Source organism: Micromys minutus (genome assembly GCF_963924665.1).
Source record: "Micromys minutus genome assembly, chromosome: 10".
NCBI lineage: Eukaryota > Metazoa > Chordata > Mammalia > Rodentia > Muridae > Micromys > Micromys minutus.
In genome coordinates this window covers 47,955,946-47,972,132 of record NC_137979.1, presented here as the reverse complement: position 1 = coordinate 47,972,132, position 16,187 = coordinate 47,955,946, and the positions used below count along the sequence as shown (strand labels likewise).

General features: G+C 46.2%; 2 protein-coding genes across 2 annotated transcripts; both read right to left on the bottom strand.

Moving 5' to 3' along the window:
- Positions 1–43: 43 nt before the first annotated feature.
- On the bottom strand, positions 44–9,770 carry IFI35 (interferon induced protein 35). The gene is made up of 7 exons (XM_080922875.1): positions 9,637–9,770; positions 1,955–2,053; positions 1,338–1,485; positions 1,143–1,249; positions 858–1,044; positions 652–758; positions 44–468 (listed from the first exon to the last, which is right to left on the bottom strand). Exons 1-7 carry the CDS (start codon positions 9,655–9,657, stop codon positions 277–279), a joined length of 861 nt encoding a protein of 286 aa, XP_080779001.1. The 5' UTR covers positions 9,658–9,770; the 3' UTR covers positions 44–276.
- A 1,612-nt stretch (positions 9,771–11,382) lies between these two features.
- Positions 11,383–13,910, bottom strand: RPL27 (ribosomal protein L27). The gene is made up of 5 exons (XM_080923870.1): positions 13,850–13,910; positions 13,530–13,612; positions 12,751–12,920; positions 11,579–11,689; positions 11,383–11,470 (listed from the first exon to the last, which is right to left on the bottom strand). The coding sequence occupies exons 2-5, from the start codon at positions 13,608–13,610 to the stop codon at positions 11,422–11,424; spliced, it is 411 nt and encodes a 136-aa protein (XP_080779996.1). The 5' UTR covers positions 13,611–13,612; positions 13,850–13,910; the 3' UTR covers positions 11,383–11,421.
- Positions 13,911–16,187: the final 2,277 nt, after the last annotated feature.

The window sequence follows — 16,187 nt, the reverse complement described above, 5'->3', positions numbered from 1 at the left end:
TAATCTCAGCAGTTGGAGGCAGAGACAGGCAGCTCTGAGTTCGAGGCCAGCCTGGTTTACAGAAGGATTGCCAGGGATATACAGAGAAATCTTGTCTCAAATGAAAAAAAAAAAAAAAAAAAAGTGAGAGAAAGTGAGCCAGTCCAGCGTCAAGGTCTCGGTTCTCTCTCCCTCAGGTATCTTGAGGTAAAGACTGTCACACTAGGTTGGCCCTTTCACTGTTCTTGGTAGAACTAGACAATAAGTGGTCCCAGTTCCCAGCAGGTGGATGCAGACCTAACCTGACACAGAAGTGAAGACAGCCAGGCCCTGCTGCCCTGGGGGCACAACTGCCAGGGCCTCCACCTCCCCACCCCCACGGGTGGGCTTCTGGAAGTGGATCTCCAGGATGTCATGCAGCTCCTGGGCATCCAGGACATCAGGAATATTTGTCACCAGCACTGAATGAGATGCTTGCTGGAATTTGATCTAGAAAGAGGAAGTGAATTGTAAGGGCTCGTGGGAATGCAGGGCAGTGGGGAGCAGAGGTTAGAACAAGGAACATCCCACAAAAAAAAACATGGAAGCTAAGGCTCCTGTATAAGCCGGAGAGGTTGGGGGGCCCTGAGCCCTCCGGCAGGTAGACACTTCCCTGGCCCCACCTTCACTTACCTCAGCTTTCTGGATCTCCCCGCTCACATAAGGAGAGACCCTCAGAAGGACCTGCTGTCGGCCCAGTGGGACTATGAACTGGCCGATCTGGCATAAGTTCTGGGCCACTATGAGAAACGGAGAGATGGTCTTTGGCATTTGAGGCTTCTCTTCCCCCAGTCTCATGCACCCTGGCCCCTTAGGTACCTCCCCTGAAGGACCTTTACCTTCTTCATTAGCAAATCCCAGCATGACAGTCCCTTGCAGCATCTCGCGGGTCTCTACATCCCCACCTCCATTCTTGGCTTTGCCAAAGAAGATCTCCAACTTGTCTAGTAGCTCCTCTTCACTCAGCCTAAGTCCAGCAGGAAAGCCACTGACTAGCACCCTGTGGCTATCTGGCTGGCTGGACACCTAGCAGGAGACAGGACAGGCTCAGCTGGCCCCACTCATTTGTAGGACCCAAATGCTGAATCCCACCTATTGCATGGAGGACCCTGCCATTCTGGCACCTGGATGTTGGTCACCATGGGCAGCTCCAAGGGCTGGATCTGCACCCGCAGTCGGCAGTCCTCTATGTCAACTTTATGTTCCTTTTGTTGTAGCAACCGCTCAACCACTGGAGGTGAAGGGACAGGATCAGTACTGGGAAACCTTATGACCTCCCTTCTGAGCCTCCCCAAGACATCCCCTGCACCAAGGCTAACCTTTGGGGTCATCAAAGGTGACCAGAGCAGAACCTCCAGGCAGAGGACAGCAGATCTTCAAGTTAGAAACTAGATTCTTGGGTACTTGCCCACCCTGTGTAGTTAGGCCTTGGAATACCAGGGGGACTTCGGGCACTGGGAATGGGATCTAGAGGTTGGGAAAGGGAGGCAAGTAATAACCTTGAAAAGTAGGAGAGGTCCCCACCACTCCCTTCTGGACAGGATGTGTCCCCCAATTCTGTTTGATTGATGGTTCAGTTCAGACAGCCTTCACAGAAGAGCTGGGCTGTGTGGGTACAGGTCTGTCACAACTGCCACTTTTCAGACAAGCTCTTGGCTTGTCCTCACTGAAGCCTGGGAGGTAGGTAACTTGATCTCACAGATGAGAAAACAGATCAAAAATTCAAACAATGTAGTGTGTGTGTGTCTAGGTATTTGTCCAGGCCAGAAGAGGGCGTTGTTTCTCCTGCAACTGGAGTTACAGGTAGTTATGAGCTGCCCCCAGGTAGGGGCCAGGAACTGAACCTGTGTCCTCTGCCAGAGCTGCAAAGTGCTCTTCGCCACTGAGCCATCTCTTCAGCCTCTTTCTACCATGAATACTTCAGTTCCCACCTGACCTTGTCTCTGGGAGAGTCTATGCGCTCCCTTTTCAGCTGCTGTAGCTCCTGCAGCCTCGTCTTGAGTCTGGATTGCTCCTCCTGAAGACTGTAGAGGACCTGTTGGAGCAGAGAGGAATAAGAAGATAACCATCAGTCTGTCTAGAACCTGGAGGAGGCAGGGTGGGAATGGGGCTGGTCTGGACTCTCCAGAGCAGAGACGTTCAAATCTCTGAACATTCCCAACCTCTTTTCCCTCGCCTGGTCCTAACCCAGTCCACCCAGGGGGCCTGCAGCAACTACAGTTGATTCACAAGCCAGGTCCAGAGTTTAACACTAGCTTAGCTCTTGCTACAAGACCCTGGGCAGCACAATCCTCACACAAAGAAATGAAAGTAGCTGAATCCTCTAGAAGGAGCCAGGGCTTGAAGTAGCAAGGTTTCACACTACTTTGCTAACTTTTGTTGTTCTGGGGGATTGAACCCTGGTCCTTCAACCTGGCATTCAAGGTGTACACAATCACTGAACTACGCTCCCCAGCCTATTAGTTAATATTTACTGAGCTAGATCTGTTTGCTTTCTTTCTACCTTTATTTGTGTGAGGAGCCCTGAGGACTCAAACTTTGTGGAGTTTGTTCTTTCCTCCCTCCCTGTGGGTTCTGAGGATTACACTCAGGTTGCCAGGCTTGCTCAGCGATCACCTTTACTCCCCTTTTTTTCTTCTCTTTTCCCCACCTCTTCTTCTTCCTCCTTCTTCTGATAATAAAAGTCTCAAGTAGCAAACTGGGCATGGTAGCATTTGCCCTTAGTCCTAACACCTAGGGCTACAGAGGAAAAAAAAATCCTCAGGTAGCCCAGGCTGGCCTCACACTCTTTACAAAGTCATGGATGATCTTGAACTCCAGTTTGCACCTCCTCAAAGCTGGAATTCCAGGGGTATACTACCATGCAGGGATTGAACTTCCCCAAGCACACATTCTACCCAACTAAGCTACATCTCCAGCCCTTCCTTCAGCTGTCTTGAGGCAGAGTAGTCAAACATAGTCCCAGTTGGATTTCTACTCATCACATAGCTCAGGCTGGCCTCAAACTCACGGCAATCTTACTTCGGCTGGCAGAGACCAGAGATTACAGGCATGAGCTACCTGACCCATAAACTAAACCTTTCAAAATGACTATACCCCTCAATTCTTGTTACCATGCTAGAGAGGTAACTGTCTTGTCCTGACTTTATAGATGAGGGGACAAACTGAAAAAGGTTAAAGGATTTGTCAAAAGCCATTTGGCCAGGCAGACTGATGCCGGAGGGAGGGCTCTGCCAATCAGTGCTTCCTAGTGAAGAAATGAAGTCCAGAGTGGAGAAGGAATTTGCATATCCCAGTTTTCCTCTTTCCACACACCAAGCCTCCTTTCAGGCTGGTGTGCGTTGGAGCGAGTCCAAATAGAACAGTGACAGGACAGAGAGGGAGAAATACCCATGAATGCACCTTTGTTTGTGGGAGAGCACCGACTTTGGCTGGCAGAGCTTAGGAGGACATTAGGAAACCTGATAAGTAAGACTGGCCCAGAGAATGTCATCTTGGAAGGATCCAACCCTGACTCGATCTCCTCTGTATCCTTAAGGTCTAGAGAAGCCTCTGGAACAAAACAGGCATTGGTAAACATGCGACAAATGAAGCTCGTGACAGGTCAGGAGCCTGTCACAGGTCTCACTGAAAACACTCTGTTTGGGTTTGCTCTGGAGCAAAGGAGAACTAGAGCTGGACCACATTATGCCGGCTCAGGAATGGCGAAAGGTCCCTGTTTATATCTGTGACTCAGAGGTTACAAATGCTATGTTTGAGGGCCAGTAAGATGACACCAGTCAGGATCCATGTAGGAGGATGAGGAGTGTTTTTAAATATTTTCCCCCATAAAGATGTAGTTCTTCCTTTAAAAAAAAAAAAGATTTATTTATTTATTTATTTAATGTATGAGTACACTGTCACTGTTTCATTACAGATGGTTGTGAGCCACCATGTGGTTGCTGGGAATTGAACTCAGGACCTCTGGAAGAGCAGCCACTGCTCTTAACCGCTGAGCCATCTCTCCAGCCTGAAGATATAGTTCTAATAATCTCTTTATCTTTTTTTTTTTATTTAGAAATAATTTTTGTTGTTGGTTTGGTTTGGGTTTTTGGGGGGGGTTGTTTGTTTGTTTGTTTTGTTTTGTTTTGTTTTGTTTGAGACAGGGTTTCTCTGTGTAGCCCTGGCTGCCCTGGCTCTCACTCTCTAGACCAAGCTGGGCTCAAACTCAGAGTTTTTTCCCTGCCTCTGCCTCCTGAGTTCTGGGATTAAAGGTGTGCACCACCAGTTGATCTGGTGAGTGAGTGTGTGTGTGTGTGTGTGTGTGTGTGTGTGTGTGTGTATACAGATATATGTACGTACATGGCACACAAGCAAGTGGAAGTCTAAGAACAAGGCAGATGTCAGTCCTCTCCTTCTACCTGTTTGAGACAGGGTCTCTCAAATGTCACCACTGTAGAGACTAGGCTAGCCCTGGACTTCTGGGGACTTCCTGTCTGTAGCTACCACTTAGATGTTGGAGCATTGGGGTTATAGATGCAGGATACTATGCCCAGCTTTATTTGGGTTCTAGGGATTCAAACTCAGGCCCTCATGTTTGCAGGGACCTTGTCCAGGGAGCCATATCCCTACTCTGTAACATTTTATCTTTTTAAACCTGTTGTTGGTCATGAATATTTTTATTTTTTTGTTTTGGTGTTTGGGATACAAGGTCTCTAGTTAGCCAGCTAACACTAAACTCAATCAATCCTCCTGCCTCAGCCTCTAGAGCACTTGACTGGAATTACAGAAATACACCATGCTTCTGCCCTTTCCCCTGTTATAAACGATGCTACAAGAGTAATGTCTGCACCCATGTTCTCTGTTCACAGTGGGGTAAGCCCATTGCAAGTAGAAAACACTGTTAAGTCCAAAATGCCTAAATTTTTGGGTCCTGGGTCTGGGATGACCAAAACTACAAGAACCAACACTGGAGGCAAAAAGGGCCAGAGCCACTTAATGCCCTGCTTGAACTACACCACAACAAAAGCCACTAAGAAGTTTGCTGTTTGAAACACAGTAGGGGTTTCTGCCACCAGGAACATTTCCGAAATAAGTGTCTTTGATGGTCCTGTGTTTGCCAGAGTTTCTGTGGAGCGCATTACTGCAAGAGCTGTTCCATTCATAGCAAGGTGGTCAGGAATCAATTTCCTGAAGACTAGGGGACTCAACACCTCCACCTGATTTAGATTTGCTACCAAAGCCCATCCCATGTGACAAAAGAAAGAAAACCAACATCTTCTGAGACCCTAAAATAAAATAAAAATTATACTTTTAAGAAATGCATTGAGGGGATGGGGAAATGGTTCAGTGGTTAAGAACACAGTGCTCTTCTAAGAGTCCTGAGTTCAATTCCCACAAACCACATGGTGGCTCCTAACCATCTGTAGTGGGACCTGATGCCCTCTTCTGGTGTGTCTGAAGACAGATACACAGATACATTGTACTCATATCTCATGTCCATAAAATGAATAAATCTAAAAAAAAAAAAAAAAAAAAAAAAAAAAAAAAGGAAATGCATTGAGGGCTGGGGAGATGGCTTGGCAGTTAAGAGCACTGACTGCTCTCCCAGAGGTCCTGAGTTCAAATCCCAGCAACCACATGGTGGCTCACAACCATCTGTAATAGGATTCGATGTCTTCTTCTGGTGTGCATGAAGAGAGTGACAGTGTACTCTAAATAAATAAATAAATAAATAATTTTCTTAAAAAAAAAGAGAGAGAGAAATGCATTGAATAAACCAGATATGTAGTGTAAACCTACAGTCCCAGCACTAGGGAGGCTGAAGCAGGAAAACTGAATTTGAAGCCAGCTTCGGTTACATATCTTGGCCCTGTCCCAAATAAATAAATAGAAAGATGTGGGAGAGACACACAGACGAACTCTGAATTCACTTGGCAGAGCATGGTTTAGTATGCCATCCCCATGACTCTGTGCCATAATTCAGAGATAACATCATATCACAAATGGAAAAGATCAAAATTCAAAGAGTACTTCCTCGCTAGGTGTGGTGGAGCAGGTCTTTAACCCCAGCACTGGAGAGGCAGGTGGAACTCGGAGAATTTGAGCCCAGTCTGATTCATGTTGGGACTTGAAAGCCAACCAAGTCTACATGGTGAGACTCTGCCTCAAAAGCTCAAAAGCGAAACAAAAGTAAAGAAACAGTGAAAGAAGACACTTCCTACTGAGTGTGCGTCACTTTTTGTGAAGTCAGACCACTGCGAGTTGAAGACTTACCTGCACGTGAACTTCTGATTATTGTCTTATGGTAAGTATAACTGTTAATTGCTTAACCCAAATGCCCAAGTCGCTACACTTCTTTAGTCAGCCTCCCCTCCCATACCCTCCCCCACCCCTAATCCCCGTGCTGGGGACAGAAGCAAGGACTTAAGGACTTATTTATGTTAAGCACATGCTCTATCCCAGCTTGGAGGTGATTTTGTGACACTTGACTGAGCCCCACTGTACTTGACACATAAGAACGTCCTCAGAAGCCGCTGGTCTACTTCCCCTGCCTGCTGGGTAAATGGCATTAGGCTAAAATGAGGTATGTGGGGGGGGGTGCTGGTGAGATGGCTCTGTGATATAAGCACATGACACCCAAGACTGATGACTTGAATTTGACCTCAGATCCCATGGTAGGAGGAGAGAAACTTCCAGAAAGTTGTCCTGTGACTGGCACATGCTGACCTTGGCAAGTGTGCTCACACACTCACACACACTCTCCCTCCCGAAACTCCCCCCCCCACACTACCAACAATAATAAAGATTATAAAGTGATTAAAAGACGAATTATTGGCAGGCTGGAGAGATGACTCGGCATTTAAGAGCATTGACTGCTCTTGCAGAGAACTCAGGTTTGGCTTCCACCACCCACACCACCATCTTTAACTTCCCTGAAGGGAATCCAGTATCTTCTTCTGACCTCTGAGGGTTCCAGTCATGCACGTGGTGCACATATATGCATTTAGGCAAAACACCCATACATAAAATAAGATAAATAAATCTGGGGCTGGAGGAGCTGGAGAGATGGCCCAATGGTTAAGGACTGTTCTTCCAGAGGTCCTGAGTTCAATTCCTAGCAACCACATGGTGGCTCACAACCATCTGTAATGAGATCTGATGCCCTCTTCTGGTGTGTCTGAGGACAGCTACAGTGTACTTACATATAATAAATAAATCTTTAAAGAGAATTCTGGGGCTGGAGACATGGCTCAGCAGTGAAGAACACTGGCTGATCTTGTAGAGGGCCTAAATGTATGCAAGAGGCCCCGCAGACATACACATAGGCAAGACACCCATATAATGATAAAAGATAAAAATAAATCTTTCAGAAAAGATAAATTAATCTAAGACAAATTTAATGTTATTCTTTATTATTATTATTATTTTTTTTGGTTGAAACAGGGTTTTTCTGTGGAGCCTTGGCTGTCCTGGGACTCACTCTATAGATCAGGCTGGCCTAGAACTCAGAGATCCACCTACCTCAGGCTCCTGAATGCTGGGAATAAAGGTGTGCGCCACTACTACCTGGCTTTAAAGCAACTAAAAATAATAATAATAATGCGGCTGCAGAGATGGCTCAGCCGTTAAAAACATTTGCTGTGGGGGCTGGAGAGATGGCTCAGTGGTTAGGAGCACCGACTGCTCTTCCAGAGGTCCTGAGTTCAATTCCCAGCAACCACATGGTGGCTCACAAGCACCTAAAATGAGATATGATGCCTTCTTCTGGTGTGTCTGAAGACAGCTACAGTGTACTCACATACACAAAATAAATAAATCTTAAAAAAAAAAAATAGGCAGGAACTTTCCATTCTTTAAAAAAATTTTTTTTTCTGTTCTTACAGAGGACCTATGTCAGTTCCCAGAACTATGTGTATGTCTGAGTACCATGTGCATGCAGTACTAGAGGCCAGAAGAGGGTACCAGGTCCCCTAGAAGGTTGCTGGGCTCCAGGTGAGTGCTGGGAATGAAACACTGTTCCTCTGGAAGAACAATCAGTGTTGTTAACCACTGAGCCATCTCTCTAGCAGAGTTGCCAGGATTTCTTTTAAAAATGTATATTTTGCAATTGTTTATATTTATAGGTATTTTGCTGGTATGTATTTCAGTGTACTACATGTGTGCCTGGTGCCTGGAGAGGCCAGAAGAGGGCATTGGATCCCCAGGAAGTAGAACTAGAGTTATGGATGGTCCTTAGACAGGCTGGTGGTGGGAACTGAAGCTGGGTTCTCTGCAGGAGCAACACATACTCTTAACTGCTGAGCCATCTGTCCAAGCCACGACTTTAATTTTCAGGACAGGGTCTCTCACTCACTGACCTGGAGCTGTCCCTTGTCTCTTCTCCCCACTGCTGGGATTACAAGCGCATGCCATGGTGCTATTTTGTTATCTGGTGGTTCTAAAAAATATTTATTTATGTATGTGAGTACACTGTAGCTGTCTTCAGACACACCAGAAGAGGGCATCAGATCCCATTACAGATGGTTATGCGCCACCATGTGGTTGCTGGGAATTGAACTCTGGAAGAGCAGTCAGTGCTCTTAACTGCTGAGCCATCTCTCCGGCCCTCTTTATCTCTGTTCTTAAGGTCTAAATTTCTTCTCATACCTTTTATTAAAAAGATTTATTTGTTTATGTATGCGAATACACTGTGGCTCTCCTCAGACATACCAGAGGAGGGCATTGGATCCCATTATATGTGGTTGCTTGGAATTGAACTCAGGATCTCTGGAAGAGCAATCATGCTCTTAATGGCTGAGCCATCTTTCCTGTCCCTGCTCCCTCATATTTTTAAGGTAGGCAGTTTACAGACTGAGCTAGTTCCCTAGCCCTCCTCTGGGTATCCTTGTGAAGAAATTTAATATTCTTACACAGTAAGTGAAGAAATGGGGATTAGACTGTAAACTTTAGAAGGGCTAATGTTTGGTCCAGTGCACCATGTTTGAAGAAACTAAGATCTGAAACCAGGCAGGGTTGCTCTTCATTGCTCCTTTTCCTTATTTAGCTCCTGAGAGCTTCCCCCTCCCCCCCCCTTTTTTTTTAATGTATCTGGGAGGCAAATGGAAGTTTCCATGTCAGAGAACAAGGGGAAGACTGAGAGCTGTTGGGGACAAGCTGCATTGGCTCTCTCCTCACAGGTGGCTGCCCACTGTAGGACTCTGTGCATGCTCCTGAGGACTGTTGGCAGGCAGACTTCACAGCTCAACCTAGCATATCAGAGGTGGCTTCAGTCAGAGGCACTTAGAGAGGAGACCACCTGTGCCAGAGAGGACCAATCAATGGTCAGGTTGATGTGGCAATCTGAGGGGAGGAGTTTTTGGCTGGGAAGTACCTCAGAGTATTTCCTTTGCTGTTAGAACAGTGAGGAGCCGTTGACATTTACAGTTCTCTACAAACCCAAAATATACATCCACAAAAAGAATTACTAAGGTCAGTTGAGGTGTCAGAGTCCTGGTTTTGAAGCAATAGGTAAATGACCAGCTCCACAGGCCAAGGTATCCTAAGCTCTTTAGGTCTCTCCAGGCCTTAAAGCAGTTCTCAGCCTACAACACTCTATTCCCCCCTCACACACGCAAACACTCCTGCTCCCTTACTCACAGCTTGCAGGGTCGCAGACATGGTCCTCAAGTCTGGCTGACAGAAGCTGAGGCTTCAGAGCAGGGCTCAAAGGGTAGAGTTCTGAAGGACTAAACCCTTTATTTGAACCCTCAGAGGTGGTTTCAGACCTCCTTAGCCTCCAGCAGTGTCTGAAATACACTTCCACTTTCGTTTCTGTGAATTCTCCCACTGATCATACAGCCCCACCCCTGGGAGGAGCCTCCCATGTCTTCAAATCTAACTACCCGCTCAAGCATGTGCTCCTGGGACTTCAAAGGGCAGACTGGCCCCAACTTTTTCAGGCAGCCAATTCTAGCATAATCCGATTGGTAGGATTCCCTAGCCGCTTTCTTTCTCTCTCCTTTAAAAAAAGATTTATTATATATAAATACACTGTAGCTGTCCTCAGACACACCAGAAGAGGGCATCAGATCTCATTACAGATGATTGTGACACACCATGTGGTTGCTGGGATTTGAACTCAGGACCTTTGAAAGAGCAGTCAGTGCTCTTAACCAGAGCCATCTCTTCAGCCCCCACCCCCAGCCTTTCTTAAGACTTCAAGAGACAGGCTCTCAGTGTATAGCTTTAAGTGGCTTTCAAACTCAGATCTGACTCCTTTTGTCTCCAAAAGGCTGCAGTTAAATGAGTCAGGTGGATCTCTGACCAGGCAAGCCTAGTCTAGGGCAGCCCCAGCTACATAGAGAAAAACTGTGTCCAAAAACCAAAACCAAAGGGCTCAGCAGTGGAGTACTAACCAGAGGACCTAGGTTCAACTCCTAGTATCCACTTGACCATTCACAACTCTAACTCCAAGATTTGAAAACCTGAAACATACATGCAGGCCGAAACATAACATCACAAAAAAAAAAAAAAAAAAAAAAAAGCCCAAGACAGCACATTCAGCAGATCTTTAATGTTTATTGTGTAGGTACCCATGTACCATTGTGTAGGCACGGGAGTAATAGGACTAGCTAGCATTCTGCTATCCCTTTTAAAATCAGTGGGCTTGTGTGTATGTGATGTATGTGACACAGGTGCCGGGAAAATCAAAATCCAAAGAACACAGTTCCTAACTGTTGAGCCATTGGTGCATCCAGCCCCAGGATCTCTTAATGGATCTTTCTCTAGAGTCAGTTAGCACTTTGGCAGTGCAGAAAAGTACCCTGGACAGATCTTAACCCTGCACTAGCCAGCACCCAGTGCTCCCTCATGCTTTTGAGATTGTGCCACAATCAACCCCGGCTGGCCTCAGCCTCAGAATCCACCTGCCCATCTGAGTACTGTCCACATGCCTGTTATTTTCTGTGTACATGTAGTAAGGACTGAGTGGTTTCAAAACAGGGTCTCACTGCTATCCTGGTTGTCTGGAACTTACCATACCATGCAGACCAGACTGGCCACATTCACAAAGTTTGCCAGCATCAGCCTTTAGTGTTGGGGTTAAGAGAAGCCCCACTCCCCAGCAGTATGGCTTTAATCTCTGCTTTACTTTTCCTGTAGTGCTGTCAAGGAACCTGTGTTACTAGAATGAGGCTCCTAATGGGAGGCAGGGCTGGGCCTCACCTCTCCCTGCTTCTGAAGACCCTTGTGTTTCTCATTTAAAATGCAAGGAACAGCTCTTGGGCAAAGGCTGTCAAACCATCATCAGATGTTTACCAAGTCTTGTGGTTTGAGACTTACAAACACACCTGTTTCGTTTCATTTCCCCAGTCTCTTTCCCACAAAATTTAATAGGCAGACTCATATATTTTTTAATTTTTAATGACGAAAACAAAAATACATCTAAAAGCGAAGCTTCTGGAAAAACCATTTGTTCTTCCCTGTCTTGTATCTAGAAAAGAAAAAAATAAAACAAATGATACACAGGAAAAAAATAAACAGGAAAACAAATTCTTTGACAGGAAGCAGTAGCTGTATTCAACAAACAGGACCCACTTACCGCTCCTCAAACTTGACCTTGGCCTCCCGCCTAGCCTTGCGTTTCAATGCTGGGTCTCTGAACACATCCTTGTTGACAACAGTTTTGTCCAAGGGGATATCCACAGAGTACCTGGATTAACAGTGCAGAGGCAAAAATTAGCTAGGGACACCAGGAAGCCAATTCTTGTAGAGGTCTGGTATGGTCAGGATATAAGCCCTCAGTAGCATAGCTAGGAATGTCTACTGAAATTTGCCATACCCTCATGAAATTCTTTGGAAATTCTCATTTTGTCCCTAAATTTCTGAAATTCCTTTTAAGGGGTGAGATTTCATCACACCAGACTTTACTTTCAATACAACACCTGGCTATCTGTCCAGCTGGATTCTCCTTAGCCAGATGTGGTACACACCTGTAACCAGAGAGACTGAGGCAAGATCTCAGACTAGCCTGAGTTGAGCAAACTAGTTTGAGCCAAAGAGTAAGACAGCCCCAGCAACAAATGTTAAAGACCCATGCTGCTGGGTCCCTAGGACCCCTCAATTCCCCAAGTCTCTTTATTACTCATGGACCAAGAGACCTGTCACTATACAGGTCTGGCCGGAAGGTGGATTAGCTAGTTCAAGCTAGCCCAGAACTTACGTGGGGAAAAATTCCTAATTATGTGTTTCTGCACATGAGTGCAGGTTCACCTGGAGACCAGAAAAGTGTGATTTCCTTCATGGAGTTTAGCCAGCTTGGAGCTATGTAACACCGTCAGGTTCTGGAAGTCAATCTCAACTGCTTCCACAAAAAATAAATAACCATTCCAATTACTAGGCTGTCTCTATCCTGGCTACAGAAGAAGAGCCCTCTCCCTTCCACTCTTACATGGGTCCAGGGACTAAACTCTGATCACAAACAGCAGGTCCTGAGTGTCTCGCAGCCCAAAGGGGGGGGGGGGGGGACCGTACAGAATCTATCAAGCCCCCTCCCCCCCAGCACTGTGAACAGGGTCTTGCACCTGCTGGGCAGTGCAGGATCATATAAGCTCAGAGGCTTAGCATTCTCCAGCCCGAGAGAAGGGGGTCCAGAGGCAGGAGAGGGGAAAGGGAATGTGATGGCCTTTCCCTTTCCTGTACCACAGCAACCACAAGGCTGCCCCTTCTTCAGTGGAAGATATGAACTTCCACTTCCATTTCTGGAAAGCTCACCTTGTGGGCATGAGGTGGTTGTAGTTATAAACTTTCACAAAGGACTTGATCTTGGATCGCTTGGCGATCTTCTTCTTGCCCATGGCAGCTGTCACTTTTCGGGGATAGCGGTCAATTCCAGCCACCAGGGCATGGCTGTAAGGGCGGTCTGATGTGCCATCATCAATGTTCTTCATGAGAAAAGGGGAAAAACAACACTTCTTTGACCCTATCTTATTATTGAATACACCCCCCATGCCCAACGCCTCTAGACTGTGGTAGACCATTTAATGCTAAGAGTCAACAGGACAAAAAAAATAGTCCACCAAAAGCTAACACTCAAGTGATGCTAGGTGCCTTCTAACACCTTCCTCCATGAGGTTAATTAAGATAGAGCCGAGACTGCAAAGACGAGGAGGCCAGTGTCCTCAACTGCAAAGTCAAGACCACAAGGGTTATAAAACTGGGTAAGAGGCAAGTAACTAAGGTTTTAAATAAATAACCAGGGGATGCTATCTAAGTGGAAGTAGTCTTTCCCAACCTACACTCTCAGCCGCAGCACAATCACTACGATCTTAAGTAACTTAACACCTCTAACCCTTAGCATCTGAACTAAGTTACTTAGGATTAGGTTACTGCAAGCATTACACACCACAGCTGTAATATGTTCAATGCACAATAGTCACCATTAATATCTCCTGTCTACTGCTAGAACAGGCCTTAAATTCTGATCCGGTTCATCTAATACAGCAGCCGAAATCCCCACATGCAAGCAGTCAAGAGCCCCGAAGGTCTATTACCTTCACGATGACGGCTTTGCGTCCTGAATAGCGTCCAGCTAGGACCAGCACCACTTTCCCGGGTTTCATGAACTTGCCCATTTCTGCAGAGAACAAAGACAAGGAGCCGCTCAGAAGTTTGTAAAGCGGAAGGCCCAGGAGCCGACTTCTACATGCGAGCTTCGGTCGTTGCCGACTAGGCTACGCGCTTGGAGGTTCTGTTCGAGGGACGCAACTCGCCGTGAAGCCGCCAGAGGCTTAGAATCTGAACGAGCCCAGAAACCCGACCCCAAGGCCGGGATGGCGGCGGATTGGAAGACCCTCTCCAGGCCTCTACTCACCGACAGCAAGCAGCCGGCACCCAGCGGAAAAGAAAGAAAGACACTTCCGCTAACCTTTCACCTTGCGGAGAGGTGGCTTTACTTCCCGTCCCGCCTCTCAGGCCCAGCCGTGACACGCGGTTGGTGGTCAAAGCTGCTGGCGGAAGAAGCTCGTGAGGGCGGGTCGGGCTGAGCATTCGTTTGAATCAAGCTTTATTAGCAGCACCAAGCAGCAGGCAGGAACAGAGAGTTCTGGTTCCGGCCTGTGGGAGGGAGGGACAAGGAGGACACGTGAGCCTGCACTCTGTTCTAGCGCCTTCATTGTAGTCCCCTGCTCTGCCACTAGGAGGGGGACAGAGTCTGAAATTTACAGCTTTGCTTTGGAAGACAGAGCCAGGATTTGCGAGGATGGGGCTTGGGGGGATGAGGCACAAGCCTGTAATCCCAACATTTGAGGGCCTGAGACAGGAGTTCCAGTTCCAGTCCAACGTTACATAGACCCTGTCTTTAATACGTAAATCAATTAAATGTTATTTTAATTTACATAATAATTTGAAATTACCATTCATAGGAAACAAAATGACCTCGTGTACTGTTAAATGGGGAAAGATCAGACAGCGTCCTTATCTCCAACATTTAACCCGACAATTTCGGATATTATTGACCACAATATGCACGTGGTACCCCTAGCTTTTAAAATATATCTTATATATTTTTTCATGTATATGTATATATACATATATTAAAACTTATCTTTACCTTTTGTGTATGAGTATTTTGCCTTTTTGCCTACGTGTATGTACGTGCACCAGGGTAAGTGCCTATTGTCAGAGGAGGCCAGAGGAAGGTGTTGCATGCCCTGGAACAGGTGTTCCAAATGATTGTGAGTCACTATGTGGGTGCTGGGAATTGGCCCTGGGTTCTCTGCAGAAAGTGCTCTAAGCACAGAGCCATCTCTCCAACCCGTTTATTATTCTTTCAATATTTTCAATTCAACTTAAAAGATTTAAGTTATGTGTATATGGGCATCAACATGTGGGTGTGCGTGAGAATATGGTGCTCTCAGAGGCCACAAACATTGGATCTCCCGCAGCTGGAGTTACTGGCTGTGGTGTATCATTTGATGTGGGTACTATAGGAAAAGAACTGAGCTTTGCTGGAAGAGCAGTATGTGGTCTATGCCTCTAAGCCATTTGGCTAGCACTTACTAATCTCTGAGACAAGGTCCTACTCTGTAGCTAAAACTGGCCTGAAGTCACATTGCAGCTTCGGCTGGAATCCCGCTTTCAGTGATCCTCCTGCCTTAGTCTTATGAGTCCTGGAATTACAGGTGTGAACCACCACTCCTAGCTTAGACTTACATTTCTATACCCAACTAAAATGGTTTAAGATATATATATATATATCTTAAACCGTGTACCCCAAGCTGCACTTAGACTCATAGCAGTCCTCCTGCCTCAGCCTCTTCCATCTGTGATTCCAGGCATGGGCCACCATGCCTGGCTGCAAGGAAAATATTTTCTGAAGCAGAAGGAAGCATAGGTGATGAACAGATCAGCCTCCCTTTCGCACTAATTCTAGAATACATTTCACCAGGCTCTCTCCTACCTACTACTAGTTTTTAAAAACATTTTAAAACTTTTTTTTTTTTAAGGCTGGAGATATGGCTCAGTAGTTAAGAACGCTGACTGCTCTTCCTGAGTTCAATTCCCAGCAACCACATGGTGTCTCATAACCATCTGTAATGGGATTTGATGCCCTCTTTCTGGTGTGTCTGAAGACAGCTGCAGTGCACTCACATACATGAAATAAAAAAATCTTTAAAAAAACTTTTAATTTCATGTATATCGTGTTTTGCCTAAATGTATGCCTGTGTACCTCATTCATGTCTACATGCAGGTCAGAAAAGGGCATCAGATTCCGACCCTGCAGTTACATACGGTTGGTAGCCACTATGTGGGTGTTGGGAATTGAACTCAGATATCTCTGGAAGAGCAGCCAATGCTCTTAAGCACTGTGTTATCTCCCCAGCCGCCACCCAGCAGTTTTGATGAATGAACTGTTTATCAAGGAGCAGCTGACTACAAGGCTCGGCCTCTTCCTCCTGCCTGGCTTGATGTCTGTCTGCACATCAACTTCCCTGTACATCATGGCTTCCATGGTGTGAGCCTGCAGGTTCATACTGAGATCCCCAGAAGGCTGCCTTCTGACTGACAAGTGTCACACCAGGCCTACTGCATTGGAGAACACCAAGTGTGAAGCACTAGAGAGAGCCAAAAGGAGATGTCTTTGACTCACTATTATGTAGCTCAGCAAAAGGATCCGTGTTGAGTTGTGGTCCATGACTATAATCCTAGCA